At 41.8% G+C, this 27,532-nt stretch overlaps 1 protein-coding gene across 1 annotated transcript in view; it reads right to left on the reverse strand.

Moving 5' to 3' along the window:
* Positions 1 to 6,899: 6,899 nt before the first annotated feature.
* Positions 6,900 to 27,532, reverse strand: part of KCNK9 (potassium two pore domain channel subfamily K member 9) — an 85,020-nt gene continuing 64,387 nt past the window's right edge. Inside the window, exon 2 of the mRNA XM_065629690.1 lies at positions 6,900 to 7,741. Within this exon, the coding sequence (XP_065485762.1) occupies positions 6,900 to 7,741 (842 nt within the window). The remainder of the gene's footprint in view (positions 7,742 to 27,532) is intronic.

Genomic DNA, 27,532 nt, shown 5'->3' on the forward strand with positions numbered 1-27,532 from the left:
AGTAATTAGAGTGGAACATTTACATCCCCAGGGTGCAGTTTCTGTAGGATAATGCTTTTCATTAACAGATGAGGGGGATAAAAAGTACAGAATGCAGTGATCTTGGGTCTGAACATACATCTACAAAATGGCAAGCTAATGAGTTAATGTCTGGGTAGGAAAGGGGAGGAGGGCATATGGAGAAAGCCAGAGGGCTGCTGTCTGTGAAATGGATCTCTCTTCTAGCCTCAAGTGTAGTGCTCTGGATACAGCAATTACTGCAAGCTGTTCCACAGACCAGATAAACAATGAATCAAAGCCGGGCTAGTGGTATCAGAACTCAGGCATGAGGAAGATGCATTATAGAGCACAGTTTCAATTATTATATTTGCTAACTCCACTTGTGAATTAGCCAGCTATGATAAATGTTGTCATGCTGTTGTTTGCTCTGCATTTCTCAAAGTGAACTAAAAGACAACACAGCTTGGAACTGTGAATATTAATTACCAATAAAATTGCAGCATTAATCTTTTTTTTTTTTTCCCCTTCAATCTGTTGTGGGTGTTAATGTATAGCAGCCCTCCTCACATAGTCATAAAGAAAGGTGAGGACAGGCTCTGGCTTATTTATTAATTACAATATTCACAGAAGGAGAGACAACTGAAGGCTGAAGGCCCCAGGGACGGTATTTCCAGCCTAAAATCAGCAGGCAGATTTAGACGAATGGATTTGATTAAGCATAAAGTATACAGGTTGACTGTTGTCTTTAGGTCTTTCTGTTCTCCATTAGATTTAGGAAGGTTCGTTCATGGCACTAGTTGAAGTTGAAGATATAGTATCTAGCAGTAAATAGAAAAAGGCTCACATTGCACTTTCAGTAAAGGGATATCACTCAGGACTCATTGTGTTGAACCCAAATCAGTTAGGTTACCATATTGGAAATCTGTGTGAGAAAAAATTAGCCTCACAGCACTTTGACTTCTCTTTAGCTTAGAAATTTACAGCAATATAAAGCTGCCAACTTCAACAAATAGTCCAGAAAGTGACGGCTTATCAGCTGCAACACGCACCGGGGTTATACAGAAAACCAACCATGTCTGTGTTCTCCAGCACACAAGGAGAAAGTTTGCGGAGTTCCCAGTGTAACAGGGACACAAATCCTGAAAGCTCCTCAATTCAAAGCTTTATGTTGGACTTTTCCCCCAAGGGGATATCAATGTGTACTTGTACATAACTTGGAAATTTATGTGAAGGACAATACAGTTGGACTGAGGATCAGTCACGGGCTTTGGAGAAGCCTCTTTGGGGAAAAGGGAAAAATAACAATCACCAGGCAATTTCCTGTTAAATGAAAGACTTAGGGCAAGGCTGAACAAGTTTAGCTTTAGTAAAACGTCCATTGGCTTCAGAGCAAGGTCCTGTCACTCCAGACTTTAGAGAAAGAGTTTGCTTACGTCCTACTGAGCCCTTGCACTTGGGAGTACAAGCGAAGGAAAGACAGTAAAGGCATAGACCTTGACTGAGCAGAGGACAGATTCTACCCAGATTGAAGGACAACAGACTTCAGTATCACCTCATTGTCATTTCAGTGGGAAATAACATGATGCCTGCTGTTGAGAACAATTTTTCTTTCTTTCTTCCCATCTTTACTTTTGGCCTCCTACGACTTTTTATGGGTGAAATTTCTTTTGCCACATTCATTATCTACATCTTAAATAATTGCATGCTGCATTTTGGCAAAGGGTACCAGCACTCTTCATGGTTTTAATTCAGCCTCAGAGCTCAGATCAACTAGTATAAGAGTCCCCAAGCACCTTCCATCTGTAATCAATTTCTCTGCATCCAATGTCACTATACTGTTTGTTTTGATTTTGGTGTGTTGTTATGATGGATAATCCTTTTCATACGCTTTATCTTGCTGGAGTTTCAAAAATAAAGTTTGGTATTAAACTTAGGTGACAAGCAGGCTGGTCAGAAAAGCAATATTTATTTCTTGGTTCTGAGAGTGTTATGCACCTCTAGTTGATGAAAGTATTGGTGGTGTGATTCTCATTGTAACTTGTGCAATATTCCAGTCAATAACAGTCTTTTGTTGAAATATGCATTAAAAAGCCCATAACATTAGTGTAATGGACACACTCCAACACATCTCTCTGGTCTGGCTTCCTCACAGAGATTTTAAACATCTGTCTTAATTAGATCCCAATGTTAACAGGAATATTACATAAAGCTAAATGAGGACATACATAAATGTCAGCTGAAAGCCACATCCACTCAAGCCCCTGTCCTCTGGTCTGCACAAACCAAGTCATGCCGGAACATTTTCATTCTCCATCTTAGTTCCAATGACTGCTCTTTTTTAAGCTTTTAGCAACAAATATTTTTTTTTGCTTTTTTTTCCATGACAAAAGCTTTCAAATCTGTCAGAGGAAACAAGAAATTACCTTTCTCAGGTTTGATTTACAATAATCTTGATTACTGCCCTGACATTTCTTCGATCAAAGTGCTAGGAAACTAAATGAGAACCGACAACACAGTAGATTAACTTGGTCACTTCCCTCCTTTTGTTTTTGGTTTGTTTCTGGTTTTTGTTTGTTTGTTTCGGGGGCTTGTTGTTGTTTTTGTTTGTCTGGGGGGTTTTTTTGGGTTTTTTTAATAATGATGCTGATTTTGTCCTAATGAGCTATTACAGGTGATTCCAAACAGAAGTCTATTGCTGAAGTTCACTGTACATCTTCTCCATTCATTAACAGCCAAGAAGCTATTTTGGACCCTTGAAGTAACAGCCAAACAGCACCTCTAGAGCTGCCCCATTGCAGTCATCCCCGTAAAGCGTATATATGTACAAAGTTCTGGCAAAGCAGCCCCAGTTAGATGAGTCATGATCTTCCTTACGCAGTAATGAAGACCACGAAGAGAGTTGTGCCTGCATTGTTCTGTTAAGTTTCCTCTTTCGTTTACATATCACAGCATGCTCAGTCAAAGCTATTTTGGTGCTTCACTGATCAAACTGATTTTTCCCTTTGATGATAATATGCAATATGATAGGATAATGGGGTTGTTATATAATCAAAGTTGACAGCAGGGAGCTAAATTTGTGTTGTTTTGATGAAGAGTGCATTAGTGTGACATAAATAGAGTAATCTGATTTATTATTATTATTTCTAATGCTTAATAATAGGGAAGGGTAGGAGAAATGAGGCTCTGGGGAATGAGAGTGCATCACAAAGTGATAGCAGACGTCTGTGTGCTACTGAAACACAGGTTAGGTATTTTGGATATTAGGATGTCTTGTCATAAGCAGCACCACTATTACCTGCTTCTAGATGAATTTCAAAGAAGTGAGTAGCAAGGAAAAGAGGTTGAGCTGAAAGAAATAATGTCTTAAGTGGAACGAAACTAATAATGTACCAGAGAAAATATTCAGTGAAAAGCAGTGTCATGGGAAGAAAATGGGTATTCATGTAGGGCAAAGAGAAGGCAGAGACAGAGCAGACACAAATCAGCTCACCTTTCTCTGGCTAATTTTTCATGTGTAACTGAAAAGCTGGGATTAACCTTGGACAAAAGCTTCCCTTTCACAATACTCTCTGTTCCAGTTCCAGACAGCCCAAGTCATTATTCACACATCAGTCGAACCACAAAAACAATGGAAGAGAGAGGCATATTTGGCCTGATGTACTGATGTGTACACATGAGAGTTCTTGTATTCCTGGCTGCTCACAAAGAAAAGACCTGCAAGAGCTCATGCAAACGTCTGAAAGTGTGCAGGTTTGCAAAGGAAATGTCTTGCTACTTTAGAATGTCACGTGTAACAAAAATATAGGTTGGATAGAATTGCGGGTTCTACAGACAGAAAATAAAAAATAAATAAACTTATTTTCAAATCCTAAGGAATGTAGGTACATTTTAGCAAAACACTCTCCCACATACACACTCATTACAGCTTTTAAAGCATCACTACAGATATATGCTCTGGCCTCTTCATATCGGCATACATAGATTCTTCAATCATGTCTATAAACTTCGACTAAGCTAAAGCAGAGTTTTTATAGACATTGAGTTTTAATGCAAAGACTCTAAGTAGCAGATAACCCATGACATGCCGAGGTAAATTGCTTGCCTGGTTAAATACCTCATATATTAAAATTTACTCTTCATTTACGGTTCCAGAGGGAAGATTTAGCAACAAATCAGCTAGAGAACGTAACAGATTTGAACTTCTGGAGTTCAACATTATTTATAGGCTATTTAAAGATTATTTTTATATGCAGCAGAAATAGAATATTCTTTTCTTACATTAAAAAAAAGGAAAAGCTAACCAATGGTCTATATGATGTAACAGTTTTCACAAAACTCTAAATTTTTTTCTGAAAGTCCTGTTACAAACATTCTCCTTTGCTAGGCAGAGAGAATTTCACTCGAGTTCTGCAAAATCCCAAACTTTTCCTGCTTTTCTCCAGTGTCAAACACACTCAACAGCTGTTCATGATACAGATGTGTATATTCCAGGCATTCCTTTTCTTATTTCCTTAGCAGGAAAAGAAACCTAGATTTATTTGCACTTCTGGGATGACACCAGTAAAGACTACAAAAGTGAATTTGGACAGCACTGTGAACCCTATGGGCCACCCTCGTGGAAACCAGCTTCTAGGTGGTAATCACTGAGGTGGTTTAACACATCTTGAAACTGCTTTTCTAGGTATGTTTCTTTCAATACTTCTGCAATCGGCATTTGCCTTAGGACTTGGTACCCGCAGCACATCATTAACGCACTCAGCACCCTCTCCTTCTGTGCTGAATGATGTTATCCCCAGATGTTAGGGTGAAAAAGTCCATCCTCATCCATCCTCATTAAGAATCCTAAACTATTTCTTCACTAATCTTAATAGAGATTTGCACGCCACAGCTATTTATAATCCCAAAGGAAGCTGCACAGGGGAGTCAAAGTCATGGATACTCGCTTTTCTTTTACTTGCTGAAACACAGATATAGGAATTAGGAGAACATGAACATATTTGATATAGCTTATAATTTAAAGCCAGGGAGAAGAGAATGGAGGAGGAATGACATTCCTTATTACTCCCTATTAATGCTTTTTTGAATGCCTCTTTGAAAGGATATCAGCATCCATCAGCACACAGAGCTCAGAGCTGGGGCTTGGAAAAAAACACACAATCCAGTTTAAGAAAAAAAAAAAAAAAAAAGGATTATTGTTTTTACACTGAGAGCACAAAATGGTAGAATCAGCAGGAGGTGATCAGTGCCAAAAAAAGATGAGTTTTGTACCGTCAATTAACACAGAAGGCGATTTAAAAGATAGGATTAAATCAGAGACAAAGGTGCAGATTTATAAAACTCCCAGTCCTATCCCTGTCAAATCAAACACAAATCTCCCAAAAGCACTAAATCCCATGTAATCATTGCAAATTCCTATTGTCTTAAAAGGGAGCTGGATTAGGCCTCTAATTCGGTTCTGTAAAGTCTGTTTGGTCAAGATGAACAACTGAGTGATGGACAGTCTTCAGAGAACAAATCTATGACATGGTCTCAACAGCCTCCACTACGACTTGCCAACGTAATCACTCCCAACACTGAAATAAAACTGCTTTTGCCCATTACTGCTAAATGCTTTTTGCCTTTCCGCCTAGCAAAAAAGCAATATCACATCTAATCTCACAAGTTCCCAGTGAGCCAAACACAAGATACTGTCCCTTGAATTCTTCCTGAGACCAACAAAGGCTTTCCATTATTTACAAATCAAAAGCATTTAGAGACAATCAACTTTATTTTTTTATTTAAAACAAGGAATGCCCTGTCGCTATTATATAAGAAAAAAATATACATCCACCTATTTATACCCATCCTAATCCAAGCATTCCAAAAAATGTAATTCTTATTCATGCAGGTAATTTCTGCACAAAATAATAATAATAATAATAATAATAATAATAATAATAATAATAATAATAATAATAATAATAATAATAATAATAATAATTTTATAAATAAAATAAAAATAACAAAATATCTCTTTAGTTCCAACAATTCTTCTGATCACCCTTAAGAATTCCACTTGCAAATTGTTGGAACAGTTGAAAATGATAAAACTAAATATAGTTAAATCAATAGGATTATTTGCTTTTGATTATTAATTCCATTGCTAGTTTTTCTTGTTTTTATTATGCATACCAGTTTTACAAAGTGCATGCGTTATTTTATTTTTTTTTTTTTAATTTTGAACTGGCAAGCTAAAATGATCCATCTTTTCCTGCCTTTTTTAATGTCAATACAATCTAAAATCTAGCATTAAAAAATTTATAATGATACACCTGGTATATTGGCTGCTTATGGCGCATGCTTGTCTTGGCAAAAAATAAACAAAGAAACAAATCAAATTGGCTCCCCTCCCACCCTCCCCATTCCTTTTGGAAGCAATCCAAAAGTTTAAAGCAGGCCGGAACACAATTGCTTCAAGGGAAAAAAAAAAATAAAATAATAATACCTGATGCGTTAATTTTTTTGTCACATGGCACTATTTGTGGAACTGCACGCACACGCACACCCAACACACACGCAAGCACGCACGCTGCAACCTGCTCGTGAGGAAAATAGTTTATTAGGTCAGGAGTGCCAGCGGCACATGAAGGCTCCCAGCTGTGTGTGCAACTTTGGATTTGGTACCCACTTCACGTCACCTTGAATCCTCTGACATCCACCAAGGGGGTAATGTAAGGCATACTTTGCTGGAACAGTAAATAATCCATGCTTCATGCTCAAGAGCTGAGTCTCGGAGGAGGACTGGCTTTCTCTGCTCCCTTTGGCCTCGCTCCGTCTCACTCAAGGAACAAAAGAAAAAAACCCCAAAACAACGGAGAAGAACTGGGGAGAACAAGGAAAGCAAAAGAAGACAAATCCCTTTAAATGGACTTTCGCCTTTTCATCAGCCTGTGGTTATCTGTAAAGCTGTGCAACCCAGGTGACACGGAGCTGACAGGAGATGGGAAAAGGCTGTTTTTTAATGTGCTTGGCGAGATCTCCTCGATCTTGTAAGAGATGGAGTGAAAGTACTGGGGGTTCAGCTTCGAGCTGAACGAATTTTGGTGGGACACCACCCGGCTGGTGTACTCGTGGGACCTGTAACACATGCAGGAACAAACTGACTGAAGGTCTGTTACTTCGGCCTTGTACCGTGGCCGACCATGCTGGGAGTCCTCTTGGATGTGGATAATCATGCTGTTGCGGTTCCCTGCCAGGGACGCCCGTTCCTCGGCATCCCGCCTCTCGTCCTCGCTGTTCATGGTTAAGAACCTGAGAACAACCAGATTTAGAAATGCCCCAATGACTGTCAACCCCACCAGAATGTACATAAAGCTAAAAGCCACGTAGAGAGGCTTCTTTTGAAGGGCCCCTTTGGTTTGCAGGGCCACATAGTCTCCAAACCCTATCGTAGTCAATGTTATAAAGCAGTAATAGTAAGCATGGAAAAAGCTCCATTCCTCATACTGGGAAAAGGCTGCTGCTCCAATGCAGAGTGTTCCCATGCAGGAGAAGAAACCCACAGTGACCATGTTTTCCATGGAGACCTCGGTGCTCCTCATCCCACAGCACTTTTTGATGCGTTTCAAGAGGTACTTGACGAAGGTGTTCATGCGCTCGCCCAAGCTCTGGAACATGACGAGTGTCAGTGGGATCCCCAGGACCGCGTAGAACATGCAAAAGGCCTTCCCCGCGTCTGTCCCTGGGGCAGCGTGTCCATAACCTGGGAGGGGGATGAAAAGACAGGACAGTCAGCCAGGCAGGTGATGGCCACAGGAATTGCAGAGACTCTGATGCCGCAGCAAGATCCAAAGCTGCAGGAACATTGGAGTCACACAATCTGCCTATCCCATCGCCTACGTCCTGTATCCAAAGCAAATAAAACACAGAACGACAAAGTTATACACACAGCGGCGCGGAAGATGAAAGAATGGGCAATCCATCCTACTTCAAATAACTGTGCAGTCTCCTGAACAAGATCATATTGCGTTCATTTGCTAAAGAAATTTTACATCCATTCTGCATTACATGCAATAGCAGAAACTTTGGAAATAGGTGAACTTGCCCACAGAATTTTTAGAGGAGTTGGTGTTGCCCTGTCCCAAAACCAGAATACACTGATGGCATCCAAATTCTGTGTCTGCTGGCAGCATTGAGTTCACAACATCCACAGACCCACTGACCAAAAAAACCTCCTTTTCACACTCTTCCATAGTAAACAAACCATTCTCTTAGACAATCTATGAAAGCTACTTGCTGCTCGAACACCACAGGACGTTAGGGATTTAATGCCTGCTATATCTTTAATTATTGAAGAATAAAAAACTTAGCATCTTGTTTTATAGTTTTACAGCTTTTACAGCTAGTCTGGCAAAGGCCTTTGTGTCAGGATGTTAAACTAATCCAGGACAGATGCTGTGGCACGTTTCAAAGCATAGTTTACAAACAGTAAAATCATGGCTAAACCTTTATTCTGAATCAAACCATAAGTGTGGGGAAGTCTGTTTTGAAATTATAATTTCACTTTTTCACATCGCACAGCTTTGAAAATCTACTTTTCTTACAGCTAAGATTCTAAGTGACGGTACCAAAGTATCCAAAATGGGATGGCTGGGACCCACCAGCCCATGGTGTGCATTAACCATGTGGGTACCACTTTCTAGACTCCCCTTAAAGTCAATGAATAGAAATATGCACTTCACAAGTGCAGCTCCTCTCATCTATGCCTAGGTGTCTAAAACAGGTCAATGAGTTATTCTCGGGAGACACCTATTTCTCTGTGGTCCTTATAATAGAAATCTTGGGACAGAATTCAGTTCAAGATTAATATACCTAAATTTTGGTATCTGTATGTGTCCTAGATGTCCAAGCTCCCATTATAGTCAACAAAGACTGAATGAAAACAGCCAGCAGTGAGTTATTTAACTGACCATCCCAACACTTGTCTACCTTGTGGCAAGATGAAATGGCAGTACTGACTGTCCATTGACCGTATTCATTAGGTCCCCATTAGACTTACTAGACATCTCTTGACTGCAGAAGAATTTAGACACCTTCTGCACAGGTAGGCAACTGCATGCAAACAGCCAATTGTAGGCATCTTAATTATGAGTAGAGCTCCATGCTCAGTGACTAGCTTCAGTGTAGTTGCCTGCATTGTAGGCACTGGGAGTTTAAATCAGCTTTCCAGAAAGAAGCATCTAGCATCATTTGAGGCCCGTGAGATATCAGAATATGCATAGAGGGATGGCAGATGAAGCACAGGGCGTACAGCAGACCCACGGTCTTATGGATCAGAAGCTGGAGGTCAGACAGCACCTGAGATACTGGTGGAGCAGGACCATTCTCCTTGTACTGCCTCAGCCCTACCCATCACCTTTAGACTCAGGCCATGGACCTGCTGCTCTGAATTTGTCCAGTCCTTCCTTTGAAACTGTTGACACTGCCCACCTCCTTAATCTCCTGTGGCAACAGATTCCAGGAGTTCACTATCTGCCATCTAGAAATGTATTTCATAATTTCAAGCAGATCTCCTTGTTTCAGCTAGTGCCCCTTAACTCCAGTATTAAAGTTCTACATCTACCTTACCTACTACTTTCATGACTTCAGCTAAACTCAGCTTTATCTCTGCCCTCGGTTTTCTCCTGCCTGAACAGGAGCCACCGCCTTTTTAGCTCCTATAACAGAAATCACATTCCCTTGATCATTTCAATATCTGTCTCTCAGCCTTCTCTAGCTCTATCACATAATTTTTGAGGTGCAGAGACTAGAACTCTGCATAACCCTCAGGATGTGGGCACACCACAGAGTCTGCAGTTTTGCTAGAACAAAAATATGAACAGCAGGCGAATTTCAAAATCAAAAGCAACAGTGGACAAGAAAAATAAAACAAGGAAACTGGCCAGAATGCCCTTCAAAAAGCAACCGGTATTGCCTTAGCTCAGTTGTGAGTTGTTAGCAGGTGGATGGGGTGAAAAAAATCTCTTTAGAAAAGAGGTACATAAATCAAAATAGGAAGTTCTTTTCAGGTTACAAACCAAAGAGATTCACCTGTTGCATTGCACCAGGTAGCCTGTTCATCATAAAAAGCAGTTTCCAAATTACCTGGAAAGAGAAGAGTCTTCAATAGATTGATGCTGGGTTAGTTCCACCTGACAGTCCCTCAATAAAGGCTATAATTGCCTCTCATTACTAAGATCAGCTTTTGAACTACAGGGGTGTTAATTAAACCAGGGACATCTTCCCATTTTATAGCCTTAGTTACAGCTGATAAAAAGAAGGAAAACTTCAAAAAATGTGATTTTCCAGATGGTTGCAGAGATGGCAGTTGGTGGAAACAGCTTTCACTTTGGGTTATAGAGGAAATGGTTGGGGTGAAAAAAGATTTCTTTTGATATCACTACGTCCTTCCCGCTAAAGATATCCACATAGACAGATTAGGGAGATTGTAAAATATTAACATTATATGCTTACACACTATTTCACAATTGAATTTCTGGGATTTGTCACAGAGTTTGGGACTCACAGCTCTTCCATAGAATAGGAATATATCTATATCCCTTTTTTACAGACAGGAATGTACAGACAGCAACAGGTTATATTTTCTCAGCAGTTCCTATAGGTAGACAGAATATCCAGAAATTCTGTTTTCTATTCTGCTCCATGTCACACGTGCTTTCCACAATATCAGAGAAATGTCTTTTACTGTATTTTCACCATAAATCTGTGGTAAAAAAAAAAAAAAAAAAGATGTTATTCATGAAGCTGGAATAAGACCTTACAAATAGATTCATGGATAAGGGATCAGAGTCCTATATTTCTATAGTGCAACATGTCTTTAAGGAATAGGCACCTTAGTCATTGTGTTCAGCACTCTGAAGTGGGGGTTTCAAAATACACCAAAGAAAGACTTAACTCTCCATTACTTAAGCATTACAGAATCTCTCCAGCCATACAGAGAGCAATACATGAAAGTAAACTCCAGCAGTGCAAGTTCTCTGAAACTCAGCAAATCTCAAATTTAGAACAAACCACTGCCATCTTAACATCAGAGGCTGCCTCTGGGAGGAATGAGAAGGTCAGTAATTGCCAGAGGAAGGGGAGCAGAGAGGATCATTAACACCAGAAAGTGCACAGGGTCAGTCTCCAGGTACCTGGGTTTTACTTATGTCAAGTAAAGGCAGAAGCAACTGCCTTGGTAGCAGATTTCAACTACCAAAATCCAGCCTAAATTTCTCTACATGAATGCCACTTTGTTTTAGAGGAGTATAAAGAGATGACTCCGCATGAACCATAAGAAAAACAAGGCTTAAAGAGAAAGGTTAAACATGACATTGGTATTTCTCACTCTTCTGGGGTGAAGAAGAAAGATCAAACAGAAGACCTTAAAATTAGGTATAGCAAATGCATCCCCCAACAAGCCCTGGGGCTGAGATAACAGTGAGAAAGGTATAGACAGAGTTTTACATTGGACCACATCTAGGTAAATAATATTAGGTAATACCACCTATACTACTCTAGCCTACTAACCACTTTGCTGAGGTCCCACAATACAGCGACATGACCACAGCAGGCAGGTTTATCTAATATCTAATGAGATATAACCTGAATGATGGACAGTCTAAATTACTTTCACCTTGATTGGAAGTTATATCATTAGTATTCTCTCTTTCTTTTATAATACTTCCCAGCTGCTTAGGCTTTCACGACAGAGCTCATCTGGGTTGGCAACAAGAAGAATAGTTTGGCATGAATAAATGTGATGTCTCAGAGTATTACTCCAATTCTGGACTGCAGAGCACCAATGCACTGCAAAAGTAATCTCTTCCCAGTTATGGAAGGGCTGGGCTACAGACATCAAGCAGAGTTGCAAGAAGGTGTAAGCAGGGGAGACAAAGGGTCAGACCAGGAGGGCTTACACTAAACAAGTATTCTGTTGAGGTCTTCCCTGCCTTTGATTTTTCCATGCCTTGTCCATTCTCTGATGAGAAACTCTTAAGGGTCATGTGCATCTTCCTGTGATTCTAGGGAAAAAGAGTATACTGTGTTCTTGTCTGCCAGAATGTAGCTATGAATGTCTGGGGAAAACCCACTCGGCCTCCTTCAAAGCTTATTTTTCCATGGTATCTTTCAGATGAGACACAGAGAGAATCTCCTCATTACAATCTATGTGAGGCCCATTTGGGACAACAAGCCAAAGAGCTTTCTCTCACTTCTAAACTGATTTTGTGCCAGAGTACCACAACCACAGCATGCATTGGAACACAGCACACAGCTACCCTGAATCCAGCAGTGACCCACAAGCAGATGGCTGGGGAAGAGTATAGGAATGGTATAATTGCATGTGACATTTTTCCCAAGTATTCATGTACCCAGCTTCATCATTTGGAGCTCAGGGAGTCAGATATGGTTTCACTTGTTCTAGTAACACAATGGAGTTCTCTTCCATGATCTTGGGCATTGTGCATTGAATGTGTATAAACTTTTAGCAACAGCAACATCCTGTAGCAAGAAGGTCCATAGAACGGTGTGTTCTTTAAAAAATCATCATTGCCTCTTTAATTCTCTCCCATTACTATCATCTGATGTCCCCACCTTCTCTATAGAAGAGAGCAGGAACAACCATTCCCTATTCCCTTTCTTTGTGTCACTCATGATTTTATAGACATTTTATCACCAAAAATGCCTGCATGCATGCCCTAAGCAAGTATCTCTGGCACTTTAGAGCCTCATGTGGACAGACCAGCTTGCTTAGATTTACATCAATGATCTTTGCACCACGTTCAGCTGCAGGGTATAGACAAGCCCATAAAGTCTGTCTTGTCCTCCAACACAAACACTCTTGAATAACACTTTGCTTCTGGGACAAAAAGGGTCTCAATAAATCGTCCCATGCTATTGCAATGATGCAGACTGCCCAGAATAAGTAAATCCATAAGAAAAATAAAACATTATGGGAAAAAAATCCTGAATACTTTCAATGTGTTGCATCTACATAAGAACCAACTCCAATACTGCAAAGTGATACCTACTCCAGCAAACTAAACTGGGACAAGGGATGGATTCTACCACCAACCCATGATTGTCCACACTCTTAAATCATTAGCGCAGTTCCCATCATGGCTTTACCTTGGACCAACCACCACTGTCCCAAAGTCCATGCCTGGTCAACCCATGGAGGTTGACACTGGCCAGAGACCACTGCAGCACCACTTTGGGGCAGTTACTTGTGTTTAGCTGTTACTGGCATTCTCCATGACATCTCTGATGGCCTCCATGTCCTACAAAACACAGATCCTGCTGTACTTAGTAGCACAGATGGAGCTTGTGTGGTGCAAAGCAAAGGGTGTTTTTCTACACCAAGTTGTGTCAGAGACTGGGAGAGGTTTACCTCTAGATGTGCATCGGTACCAGGCCAAATACATGGTACGTGTTAAAAAATAAAAATGAAATATGGCGCTGGTAAGTTATTTATAGGGGGTGTTCAGGTCAGTGTGTAGCTGCAGAGAGGCTGAGCCTCATTCACGTTCACATTCAATGTACAACAGCTTTTAGATGTCTTGGATCTTGAAACAACACTGTGCTATTCATGAGGGATGCTTTATTTCTCTCAGGAGTAGGTTACTCCCCTCATTCATCTACATATCATTCTTCCCCATGATGGACATTTGGGCCTGGTCGTCTCTGACAGCAGCCTCTAGAAAGACATTAACTACTCCATCCCATGACTCAAACCTTTCTTACGCATGTTGGCAGCAGCCCTGGCCGTGAGATAATGAAAAGAGGATAACGGCACCTGTTACTCAGATGAGCAAACGTAATTCAGATTAAAACATCTTCCCGATGTCACACACTTCACTTCAGGGGTTCACCTACATCAGAGAAACTGCCACAAGAACAGGCTGTCTCTCCGCTGGATTTGCAGCTCTTGCTTTCAGCAGGGAGAAGAAACAACATGGCCTTCATGGTGCAGACGAAAGAGGTTTCAGTCAGGATCAGGGAGGTATTTAATCTAATTAGTAGTTACTCATTTACCAGGACAAATGCATTCTCATGTAAGGAAATCAAGAGCACATCATGGATGCTAATGTACCTGGATGAAAGGTGCCATGTAACTACACCAGAGATATTGCTTCTGCCTAATGAGGAAGCACAGATTTGGTCACAACATTTGGCCCTTTCAAATACTCACTGGGTTACTGCATGAAAGAATAGGTTTACAAGTTTAAACTGAGCCATAAGAAACTTCTCTTTTTCTGAATAGTTCTGCTTTTATTCTCATTTCTTTATAAGGATGAGCCACCTATATCTGTATCTCTGCCCATCTGTCTTTCCTCCCCAAAATCTTTGAAACTGCCCACCAATTTCCACCACTTAGAAGAAGCTGTAATGTGAACTTGATAGTTATCTGTTCTGCTTGGCCTGCCATCTGGCTAATTTGTGTATACAGACAAAAGGGCCAAAAAATCAACACATACATAGCGCACACTCAGTTGCAATGTGATCAGCTCTTTCTCTGACCAGTTACAGGAAAGAAACAGGAGTCGGGGGTCCTGCAAGGTGCAGTGAGACACAGGGGCATGGGAGAGAAATGAAGGAATAGGATGTGAAGGTGAGGATGCAGATCAGAGTTCAAGAGAACTGGAGGGTATTTTGGAATTGACAGGAAACCAGGTTTGACTACCGCTGCTGCTGCTCTTGTTTCTAGCAAGTGACAAAACTTTCCAAAAAATGGCTTTAAAAAAACCCTAAATATTTGACAATTCTACATTTGTTTGAGTTCATTGTTCTCTTTTTTCTTTTTCACATGAACCTTCTCCATTGTCACTAAAAAATGTCAGTAAATGAAGGAAAGTGGAAATTTCCAAATAGCCATGTGAAACCACTGACAAACTTCCTGTCCATCTGTATGACACAGAAGATCTGATAATCTCAAACCTCCTCTTGTTCAACTTTGACAGCCTCTTACTGCTTAGGTAAGAGATGTCTGTGATTACTGGCAGAACTTTTGAACGACGGAGCATCCGAGGTACACCTGGTGTACCACCCCCCAGGAAATCAAGGATGCCAACACTTGCCAGTTAATTTTGTCCAGACATGACAACACTACCTCTACCCATCTCTGCGATTTCCTCTGCTTCAGAAAAGAGTCTGGGAAGACAGACAGGGTTCCTCTCCAGCTCTGTGAGGAGACTGGCACTGAAAAGAACAGTGATTTGGGCCATGTTTCTGGCATAACATTTCTCAACTCTTCCCGAAACCAACTGCTGCTCTTCTCTGGATTTCCAGCTGGGCAGTAGTTGACAGTTCCCTGGACTGCAGCTGAGCCTGGCCACCTTTCTGAAGAAATCAACAGTGGTACAAATCGTCAGCCAGGCACACCTCCAGGAGAGCATGTGTGCATCACAGGGACGCAGCAAGACAGATCAGTCAACAAGCTGGATTCTTGTAACAGCAAGAAAAACAAAGTCCAAGGAGAAGCAGGATGACTGTGACTCTTTGGGTTCATGTATCTTGGGAACTTCGTAGCAAGCTCAAATGATCAGGTTTTCTGGAGCCTGCACACCACCAACTAAGCATAAAACCTTTGCATCTGGACCAGAGTGTGTTTTATATCTCTTTGGCACTGAGATACGTGACTGCACAAAGCCCTGTAGCACTTCTGAGTCAACATTTTCCTGTTGCTCTCTATTTCTGACTGCCCCTGGACACATTTCGTCCACTTTCTCCTCTCCATTTTGTTCTCTGAAACAGAGGATTGACCTGAGGCCCACATCACATCTAGTCCCAAGACAAATCACGCCCCGAAGAAGTTCTCAATCTGTGGAGAATCGTAGCAACCACTCGGAAAAGACTTATCAAGTCATGTTATCCATTCCTGGAGGCCAGCATGTGATTGTTCCCTACAATATATTCTCCAGGGCTTTGTCCAGTTTTGTTTAAATGATTGAAATAACAGGGTTTCTGCTCTCTCCCTTAGGAAATTATTCCCCTGTCTAGCAGATTCAGCTATTAGGAAGCTTTTTTTGATGCACAGCCTGTATTTTTCTATGCTGTCTTTTATCACAGTGTTCTTTTATAGCCCTTAATCCAACACACCCCATTTCTCTCCATCATTACTTGCTCCTTTACACTTCTTGTAGATAATCACAGCTTCATCCCTTAGTTAGCATTAGCTATAAACAGAGCTCTTTGAGGCAGAGTCCTGCTGCAAGGAAGACAATGGGTGTTTTACAACATATAACTGGACTGAGATTCTAAATGTTTTCTCAGAAGCAGCTCCTTATATGATCACTTTTATTGCACTTCTTTGAGATCCGTCTTGCTCTTCAGAAACTTTCAGGATCTTTGCTAGAGTTGTGCGCCGTCCTTGTAGATACAGGACCATGGCAGCAGGGTTATGTGTTCTCTAGAATGCAAAATATCCCCTAGGTATGTCTTCATTGTATAGCAAACTACTCCTGATGCTGTCCTTTCTTTATATTTCAAAGCCTCCTTTGCACATATGCAACTGCAATATGCTTTATTTTTCCTCAATCCTTTCTATTAATGGCCTTCTTGGGCAATTTTAACAGTTTTCTATAGCTGATTTTGATGCTCCCAGTTTATTGACAATGATCTGAGACATCTCCATGAGGGAGAAAGATTAAGGACTCACCACCTGCAGAGTTGGCAGGATGATCCAAACAGCATTCTGAGGGATCGGGGGGAAAATACATCGGGAAGAAGCGTAGCGGCTCACATCTGAACAAGAGGGCAAAAATGAACGGGTTTCTTCTTCCTTCACTATGCTCTGATGACAGAAAAGCACTATGAGAAATTTCTGATTTCTCATTGTTCAAGGTGTTAGTTCTTTTCAAACTAAAAATGTATCAAGTCTGAGCCTTCACAGGGTGAACAGGATTCTGCTCTCAGATCTGATGAATGCCTGAGACTGCTCTAAGTCCGACATTGCCAGGGCTTGAGAAGCTCGATCTGAACAAAACTCTGCTCAACAAGCACCAGCCAAGGCTGGCGAGCAGCAGAGTGGCTCAAAACATGAGGCACAAATCATTCCTGACATAGTAACGGCATCCTCCAAACCTGGGATGTCACTGCTCACTGCAGTCCACAGAGCTCTGTTTGCAGATCAGCGTGACTTCAAATGGTAAAGTTCAGCACATCCAGCAAGAAACGCAGGGCGACATTGAGGGAAGTGGGTCAACAGTGTTTTAACTGAAGCAATTGCATTTTGCCTCAATGACTCTCCTCTCTATGCAACTAAGAGACTTGGAAGAGCACAGACAGCTTGCCATGAGTTTGCTCACCTGTTTTTATTTCATGCCATATGTATTGCAGATTGTTGCCATGCAGAAGAAAAAAAAATATATATATATATATTTCAAACTTTTAGAAAACACTAAAAGGCACATGATATTTTAAGCAGATTGTCCTTTATGCTGTTTGAGAAACCAGGTCTTCCCTCATCCAAAAGGGCAGATAAAAGCAGGGTCAGCAATTCCAACTGTGCTCAACTTCGGTCGCTGCTAGAAAAACATGCCAGCGAATCAATTAGGAGACAATACTTTTACTAATACAGATAAAGTGGTACAAGCTCTGATTTAGACAAAGTTGCACAGGTACAAAAGCACTTATTCCAGGGTAGTTTCTGTCTTGGCAGGTGAACAGTCAAGTGTGGAGGAACCACCAATTCCTCTTCCCTCTCCTTTGCTTGTCGCTCTCTGTCCCTTAACAATCACGATAAGGAATTAGCTAGATGGACAAAAGTTTTCCTGCTTCTAGATCTTTGCAATCATAGACTCCTTTACATCAGTTACAGCACTTATTGTATACTCCTCTGAAAAAAACCCACTCCCAAACACATCTTCTGACTCTGGCTGGCTGTAGTTTTGGCCAAGGCTATTTTCCCTGCAGACACTCTAATTTTCCAGCAGCTTTATTAGCTGAAACCTGGCTTCAGTGATCTAACAGCCAAAGCAAGCGGAGTCCATCACAATTTCTCTCATTACATCACATACAGACTGAACAGTGATTCAGTTGGATTTATAGATAGATTTCATCAAAGCAGTACATGTATTTCATTAAAAACAAACAAACAAAAAGCCAAACCACCAAGAAAACATTTTGTTCAAATGCTTTGGACTGAGCTTATTTTACCAATGTACATTTTTTTATTTCTGTTACTCTTATTCTCAAAATAGGCTTATGCCTGAAAATACAAGCAAAAAGAGAATTCCCAATTTTCCTTTACAAATTTTAACTGTATTCTGTCAATTGCCTTTGAAAAACTGAAATAATTCATCCAAAACTACTGTGAAAGAAGAAGTTCAGTTCTGATTGAGAAAGCATTTTTGGAAGTTGAAACGAAGAAAGTTAATGGAAATATATTGCCCAACTCTACTGTCCTGTTCAATTTTCCATTGAGCCTGTACTAACTTTGAGGTACTTTTATCCTTGCACTTTGAAGACAGAAGAGCTGAGCTAAAATGTGAAGGTCAAAGTTTTGCAACCTTGTTCAGGGTTGTCTGTGGGAAGATTTGCTGGAATTGCAGTATCAAGGTAATTACATTGCTGAAGTTAGACCAGTCTAACTCACTGGGTTGGCACTTTCAAATGAAGCCACCTCATCTTTTTTTTCTGATAGTGGCTTTTATCTGAAAGAAGCAAGCGCACACCCGGAGCGTAGAGACTGTCAGCACCTTTCCCCACCAAGACAAAACCAGAGATGTTTCTCATGGGATGCTGTTCCAGCCAGCAGAAACTGTCCAAGGTAAGTCAGGTATTTTAGGAACTTGCACCTAAGAGAAATTAAACCCAGAACTTCAGTTCATATGCAGTGAATCTCTCCTTCCTAAAAAGACGGAGGTCCACTTCAGTTGGGACATCTTTCTGCACTAATCAAGCTGTAAGGCTGTCCGTAAACTAACTGCTCTGACAGCTAAAAGTCGTCCTATTTTCAACCAAGATTCATTGAAGGTCTGTTTGTTCTCATAAAAGTAAAGTCCTTGGCTCAAACAGCAATCCTCCCAGTTTGTCTTCCCTGCTTCCATAGATTAATAAAGATCAGCCATATCTCACCAGCCTGTATTTTTTTTTCCCTAGGATGAATAAATCAGCCACTGCTAGTCTGTTGCAGTAGACAGCTTCACTTTCATAGCATTTTGCACCTTTCCAGCTTTAATTCAATTTTCTTGTACATCAACAACCCAAATTTAGATACAGAAACACAGAAATCCAATGCTCCATTTGTACAGACTTTAGATAGTATTTCATATAATTTTAGATGGATATTGTAGACAGCACTGACACAAAACTTGAAATAAAGTACTGCATCACTAACCTACTTGTTTTTTGTTCACAGTACTAAAAATCCATGGGATCTTATTTTGTCTCATACTGATGAAAATAATCTTTCTTGATGACTATGGAGTCACAGCACTATAACTCAAGTACACACGAGTGCATGGTCTTACTCGAGACAAGCGTTTGAGCTCGGCTCCATGTTAGCGTTAAACAGATGGATGCTAAAAAGAAACTTTCTGTATACTGCAAGCATCTCTCCAACAAATGAAAGCCGGATGGGGTTCATGTCTGCTACTGAGTCTTGAAGCTGACAGGCAAATCCCAATTAGTTATTCCAAAAGTGGTTCGGTTTAATCTCCACACATTTCCAGTTTGCAACAAATTCTTTTTTTCTGAGACCACTCTGAGATCTTTCACCTCCCCTTTTATTTCTTTATTGTTTACAGACATCTACCTTTTCCATGTCAGCCCTGATAAGCACAGCAAGCAGCAAGATTGCAGGAGGCAGCAGAGTGAGACACCATTTAATGTACCTGACTAGGCATAATCAGAACAATCCATCACTTCAGTTTTTTATTCCCAGCCAGCAGGAACAGTCAAACTGAGTGGGAAGAAATGGGAAGCCACTTACCAGAACTTCTTCAAACCTCACCGTTTTTCTTTTGCTGGGTGGAAAACAGCGTCGACTATACTATATTAGTATCGTAATCAGGTGTTTTTCATATTATTTCATCCCTGAACTCCTCCATACAAAGTAGCTCAAGAAATCACTGACAAAATACTTCATATGATATTTCTGAGCAGTTCTAATCATCATTTGCACAGTTTTTATACCCGAGAACCTCCACTGTAATCCAAGACCCCACAGTGGCCAGAGCTATATAAATGACACAGAATAATGTGAGATGATCCATGGCTATTCACAATTCTTCTCTGACATGAACTACCATCTGCACCTTCCAGATATGGATCATAGAGAGGGAGAGCGCCTAGTCATGAAGAATATAGATCAGACCAAAGCCCCCCCAGAAAAGGCCGTGTTATCTGGAAAATTATTAATCTGTTCAACAAGTGAGAAAACCCGGTAGGAGGATTATTGAGAACTGTTTTGGACAAAACCCTGGCTAAGATCCTCCAGAACCAGTCCCATAAGGATTTAAGTTTCAGCTTCACTTGCAAGCTTTGAAGTTTACTTAAGGAGCAGCACTGCTGAGGGTTCAGTGGAGCTCCTGTCTATAAGACATAATGACCTTCAATTGCGCTGCCCCTCCCATGCATGCCCTGTACTTCCAGTATATCATCTCGCGCTCCTTAGTTTGGGATTGGAGTTGCAGACACAGGCTCAAGTTTGGGGTCTCAGGAAGGACCTTAGCACAGTTTTGTGGAAGTCAAATTTTCTCAACTGCCGATTTCTGGAAATCAATATATATAATCATGTGGTGGGCTGACCTCGGCTGGTGATGAAGTCACTCTCACACTTCCTCTCCATCAACAGGACTGGGGGAAAAAGCAGGATGGAAAAACTTGTGGCTTGAGATAAAGACAGGGAGACTGTTCAACGGTTACCATCATGGGCAAAACAGACTCAGCTTGGGGAAGATTACTTGAATTTATTGCCAATTAATAACAGAGTAAGATAGTAAGAAACAAAGGTAAAAATAAAAACCCCTTCCCCCGAACTCCTCCCTTCTTTCCAGGCTCAACTTCACTCCTTCATTCCCAAGTCTTCTACCACCCTCCTCCTCATCCAGTGCAGGGGGATGGGGAATGGGGGTTGTGGTCAGTCCATAACACATCATGTCTGCTGCTCCTTCCTCCTCATGCTCTTCTTCTGCTCCAGCATGGGGTCCCTCCCACAGGATATAGTCTTTCATTGAACTGCTCCAACATGGGTCCCATGGGTTGCAGTTCTTCAAGAACTGCTCCAGCGTGGGTCCCTTCCACGGGGTGCAGTCCTTCAGGAGTAGACTGCACCAGTGTGGGTCCCCCACGGGCCCCTGGTCCTGCCAGAAAACTTGTTCCAGCGTGGGCTCCTCTCCGTGGGCCACAAGTCCTGCCAGGACCTTTCTCTGACATGGGGTACTCCACGGGCTGCAAGGGGATCTCTGCTCCACCATGTACCTCCACGGGCTGCAGGGCAACAACCTACATTACCATGGTCTTCACCACAGGCTGCAGGGGAATCTCTGTTCCTGTGCATACAACACCTCCTCCCCCTTTCTTCACTGACCTTGTTGTGTGCAGGGCTGTTTCTCTCACATTTTCTCACTCCTCTCTCCCAGCTGCTGTTTCTTAACTATGTTAACACAGAGGTGCCACCAGCAGCATTGATGGGCTCAGCCTTGGTCAGCAGCAGGTCCATCTTGGAGCCAGCCGAAGCTGGCTCTGTCCAACAAGGGGCAGCACCTGATGTCACGGAAGGCACCCCTGCAGCCCCTGACAGCTAAAACCTTGCCTCGTAAACCCAATACAGATTAATAGCTATTTGTTATGTGTTTGCAGGTCTTGCAAGTAACCATTCCACTTCCAGACTCGCTACCTCATTTACTGTTGGCTGTCACTTGCTTTGCAAAACTACAAGTCACCAGCTTCAAGTGCTCACACTGAGGCTGAAGATGTTTCTGAGTCCTGAAGACCTCCTGACTTCCTGGCTGTGTAGCAGTGGCAGAACTATAAACCTGGCAATGTTTTATTTATCTTTACAGAAAAACAGCTCTCAGCTTAAAAGAGCCTGTCCCAAGGAAAAAAGACTTGGGTAAGCATCACCACATCTACTGGGTAACGAAGTTGCTTTTCTTACTGTGCCAATAGGCAGTACATGTTCTAAACACAGAGAAGAAAATATCCTTCAAAAGAAAACCAAATCTTCTCTGACTACACTGAATTTCAGATAGAATTCTGTACTCACTGGCCTATTTCTCCCATCAGTTTATTTCTTCTCCATAGCCTCCCTCTTCTTGTTGGCCATATCCATTCCTCTTCTTTCCCTGCTCCACCTGTATGTCACTCCCATGACATTCTCAAGCTTTCACACTACTTGTTTTCATTCGCTGTCATCCCGTTTTTTGGTACTATTTACCTCCTCTCTCTTGCCCACTTTCATTCCCATTTGCCCCTTCACTCTTCTGTCTTGACTACAGCAAACACCTGCCTCTTTAGGCAATGAACAATAGTTACAAGACCTTCATAGCCTATAACCACCCTATACAACAGTTGTTATATGACCATAATTGCCAACTATAAACCATCCGCCTTATCTTTGCAGTCAAGATTAATTCTGGCATGGTACATTATAAAATTAGCCATCCTTGGCAAAGCTACTGGCCTTTAGTTTTCACAAGAATACAATTAAATGGCATTTGCACAGTCAAGCTAGAGCAAAGCTAAGAGGAGGCAGGCATCATGAAGTTATTAGATTAGGAAGTAAAACAACTACTCCTTGGTTAGATCAAGCATTTGGACATATTATATAACGTTTCAAGGTAATACAGGCAAAATGAAACCTCTTAGGTACTTTTCCTGCTTCCCTCCTTCTGCAACCAAGCCATGGAGAAGCACATGAAGTAATAGAAAATCAGGAAAGTCACTACCAGATCTCCAGAATTTGCATTTGCTCAAAAGGTAACTTGTGCCACACCAGTGAAAAGGTTAACTCAGTGGGGACTCTGGAGCATGCACACAGCTTGAGGTCTTTTCTAATTAAACTTACACACACATCATAATCAGAGCTGCTACCTCACCCCAGGACTGGATCTGCGGCTCGTCTAAGTCAGCAGAATGCCCCAGAGGAGCTACTTTGATTTATGTTGGCTAAAAGTTCAGCCCCAGAGCCTCTGTGCATACAAGAGGATGTATTAGTACAAATGTTGAGTATTTGGGCTTAAAGAAGCCTTGCTGACACATAGATTTTCACCATGTAGATGGGCACTGGCATATACACCAGTAGAAACTCAGTCCTCACCTTTTCTCCATATCAGCTTTTGATCAGCAATGGACAATGCTCTAGAGCTGGTGTCCACAAGCTCCATCCTGTTGGGGCGATCTCCAACCCCAACTCAAGAATATGGTCCAAAGAAAACAAAATCAAGCAAATTTGCTGAGTATGCCCTACTTTGTCATCACAGAGGTACTCCAAATAGCTGAATTTGTCATGATTTTGGGAAAAAGCCATAAAACACAGAATAGTTTCAACCCATCTTTTTTTTTTTTTTCATAAACTGTGACATGGTTTGCTGATGTAAATTGGAAAAGTTAAACATTTGTTCAGCCCCCTTTAAACATCTATGCCATGTCAAAAGGTAAGCATCAACACCGCTATTAGGAAACCAAGGATTGCAATGTGGTTCTTTAGAGGAAGGGAAGCAAGAGACACTGGCTTTAGGGCAAAAGATCTGTGGTCCCCTGGAGTCTGTGAAGGCCAAGTGTCCCAGGCACTCAAATCATTACGAAGTGACAACATGTCCTCTGGAAACTGGGTTCAACTTTTGACAACCCACTCAAGTTTTACGTGTGAATCCTGTCCAGCGCAGCTCTGTTTCTCCACTCACCCGCAGCCAAAGGAGCAGACTGGCTTAATTTACTGCTGTTTAAAAACAGACGCTGGCCCTCAATTTATCTCCATCAAGAGAAAAAAATACCCAGTCTCCTCAAATGAAAAGCCCTGCAGGATTTTGCCTGTGCAAATGTGAGATGGAGATTTGACAATAAAAAAGACATTTCATTTGTCTTATTAGTGGCTGACTACTGTGGAAGGTGTTCAATCAATTAGACTGATCTTAGACTCCTGAATTATTGATAGAGAGAGCTGGATTACACTCTCAAATGCTTTTAGCTTAATTGTCCAACCCATCATTGCTTCATTTTCCCTTTCTTATGTATATAATTTTTTTGGTTGTTTTGTTTTTTAGCTATAGCATCTTGCCTGTGGCTGACCCTGTTACTTTGCTGCTGATGCTGACCCAGGGAGCGAACGGTGAATCCTCGGCCGGGCATCGCTCGTCAGGTGCAGCAGAAAGGCAACGTCAAGGTGGTACCAGCATCCTCCAGAGACCAAGAAGGATTGGGTGGGGGGACAACACCGGCTTCTCGCTATGACATGCATGGGGGATCAGGGGTGCCCGTCTTCCACCTCCCACCCACTCCGTACATTTTACAACTCTCAGTCCCCTCCCATGACTTTCTCTTCATACATCCACTCCTCTTCCATTTCCCTTTCCTTCTCCTCGCATGCAGAAGTGCAATACAGCACAGATCTGGAGCTTGTCTCAGCCAGTGTGCCATCTCCAGCACTATTCAACTTTCTGAATGGCCCTTCTTATACCATCTTGACCACCATGGTCCCCCTTAAACCTTGTTAACTTGGTCAACAGCAGCTGAACATGAGCCAGTGTGTGCCCAGGTGGCCAAGAGGCCACCAGCATCCTGGCTGGTGTCAGGAATAGTGTGGCCAGCAGTGCCAGGGCAGTGACCGTCCCCCTGTGCTGGGCACTGCGGAGGCCAAACCTCGAATGCTGGGGTCAGTTTTGGGCCCCTGACACCAAGAAAGGCCTTGAGGTGCTGGAGCGAGTTGAGAGAAGGGAACGGAGCTGGGGAAGGGGCTGGAGCACAAGTGTGATGGGAGCGGCTGAGGGAGCTGGGGGTTCAGCTGGAGAACAGGAGCTGAGGGGAGACCTTCTGATCTCTGACCTGCCTGAGAGGAGCCTGGAGCATGGAGGGGGTTGGTCTCTGCTCCCAGGTAACAAGTGACAGGATGGGAGGAAATGGCCTCAAGTTGCGCCAGGGGAAGTTCAGATTGGATATTAGGAAAAATTTCATCCTGGAAAGGGTTGTCGGGCATTGGAACAGGCTGCCCAGGGAAGTGATGGAGTCACCATCCCTGGGGAGGTTTAAAAGACACATAGATGAGGTTCTTAGGGACATGATTTAGAGGTGGATTTGGCAGTGTTAGGTTAATGGTTGGACTCTATGATCTATCTTAAAGGTCTTTTCCACTCAGAATGATTCTATGATTCTATAACTTTCCCTGTTCATTTCCCCTCTCCACTCTCAATACTTTCCAGCTTCTTCTGTCCCCCTCCTCGTAATTTCTCAGCTCTTACACCCTCTCCCTCATTTCCCAGACTGGATTCAGCCTCTCCCTCCTCTGCTTGTAGCCTGGGGTGAGCAGGTTGGTGTAAAAATCATCAGGATTAGGGAACACAAGCAAAACAGTTAAACGCGGCTGGCAGAGATAACAAGTGTCATTATGTGCAGGGCTTTGAGTAATCCAGTGTGCACACAAGCCCTGATCTGCACCGACCTTGATTGCTTAACTCTCTCTGACGTACCAGGACATTAGCAGAGACAGATTCACTGTATTCGAGCCTGCTCCATATTTTATAGACTAAGCACATCTTAAATGCTTTTAAAGTGTAGTTCTCTGTGACTCTTTTGCAGGCTAACCTAAAGCAGGGAGACAGGCACAAATGGATTTATAAGGATGTGGGAGCTGTTCATAGCAAGAGAGGAAAAAGAGAAAGTGGGGGGGAAAAAGAGAAAAATAACATGAGATGGGAAAGAGTATGAAAAAGAGATGGAACATGCAGAGAGAAGAGGTGAAAAAGAGAAAGGAGGATACAAAGAAAGAGAAAGGTAAGAGAACAGGAGAAAACGATAAGGAAATAAAAATATGAGGAAAACTTGCCCATGGAAAACAACAGATACGCAGCGTGAACGCTTGGAAGAACAAGAACTCCTGGTGCCAGATGTAAAACAGAGTATTTCTGCGATAACAGGAACATGATACAATCGGTACACAGTACTGGATGATATGATCTGCAAAAGAAATAAAAGCCATAACGGCAAAACTGCAGTGCAAGTGAATAACATGTTAGCTCATAAGGATTTAAAAAACTAGATCATGCATAAAACAGGATCTATCTGAAAACAATTGATTTTTTGGGAAGCTGTTGTGGATCTCTGCCATTGGATCCAGACGTGACAAGAGATCGCTGGGAAATTATTAGAAAGACAAATATTACTGGGAAATGTGTCATTTTCCAGTTTTCTAGATGGCAAGTGGAGAATTACTGTTACTAGCAATACTTGAGCTCTGTCCTTCCTGGATGTAATAGGGAAAAGATTTTTTTCCCCCTGAAATAGCATCGGAGCCAGCAAAAAGCAATTCTATTTTATACTTGGTTTACATGAACACTGAGAACACTATGGAGAAGTGTTTGATTGAGTGTTCACCTGTACTGTTTAAATTAAAAACAAGGATAAGCTAAAGCAGGTATCCAAGTCCTTAATTTCCAAAGTACAATGGTGAAAAATTAAAGGATCACTTGGTATGAAGAACACAGATAACTTGAAAAAAGCAGCTTGAAATTTCTCCATGACAAATGCACAAAGAATATCAGGATTGGATAACAATAATGCTTATTGCAACAGATCTTGCAGCTTATTGAAAGATCACAGTAATATTTATTACAAGGGAAGAACTGACAGGGACACCTAAAAGGAATGGAAAAGGACAAATCAACGAAGCTAGGTTTCTACGTATAGGGTTAAGATGAGAACTGCCTAAAAAACATAAAAACAAATAGAACAGGGTTCTCTGGATGTGTAAGGAAAGAAGGCAGCTAGGGGAACAAGAGTAGGATGAGGATGAGCCATACATTAGAAGAAAACGTTGCTTTAGTTTTCAGCAGAAAGAAGGTTACTTAGTGCTCAGGCAAAGTCCAGATAGAGACCAGTAACTGGGATAGAGAACTGGTAACAAGTCCTGAACAACTCCCCACATCCTCAAATGTAGAAAACAAATATTCCTATATCAGAAATAAATTAATTAAAAAAAAAACAACCACCAAAAAAAACCCAAAAACAAAACTGCACGCATGATTCTTATTGCACTCCAGTGAGATTAATTAGCACACCCCACAGGAAATCCCTTGTGAAAATGAGGAATGCTGAAGGATTAAATAAGAAATGTCAACACCTTGTGCAGGATGGAAGAGGATTGGCCCAGAAAGAGTTAATGGCTGTGTTTCATCACCGTGGTTGGAGGTGTCTGTGGCAGCTTACGAGTGAGACAAGCCTTTAGTACAATAACGGGTAAGCAAAGAAACGTCAGAGGAAGGCGCAGCTGCAGCAGAGATCCACAGATCTCAGCAGACTGCAGACATGGGACGGTAGCTGGGCAAGTGGCAGAGGCACCACAGCCAAAGCCTTGATG

This window comes from Caloenas nicobarica, chromosome 2, assembly GCF_036013445.1.
Source record: "Caloenas nicobarica isolate bCalNic1 chromosome 2, bCalNic1.hap1, whole genome shotgun sequence".
NCBI lineage: Eukaryota > Metazoa > Chordata > Aves > Columbiformes > Columbidae > Caloenas > Caloenas nicobarica.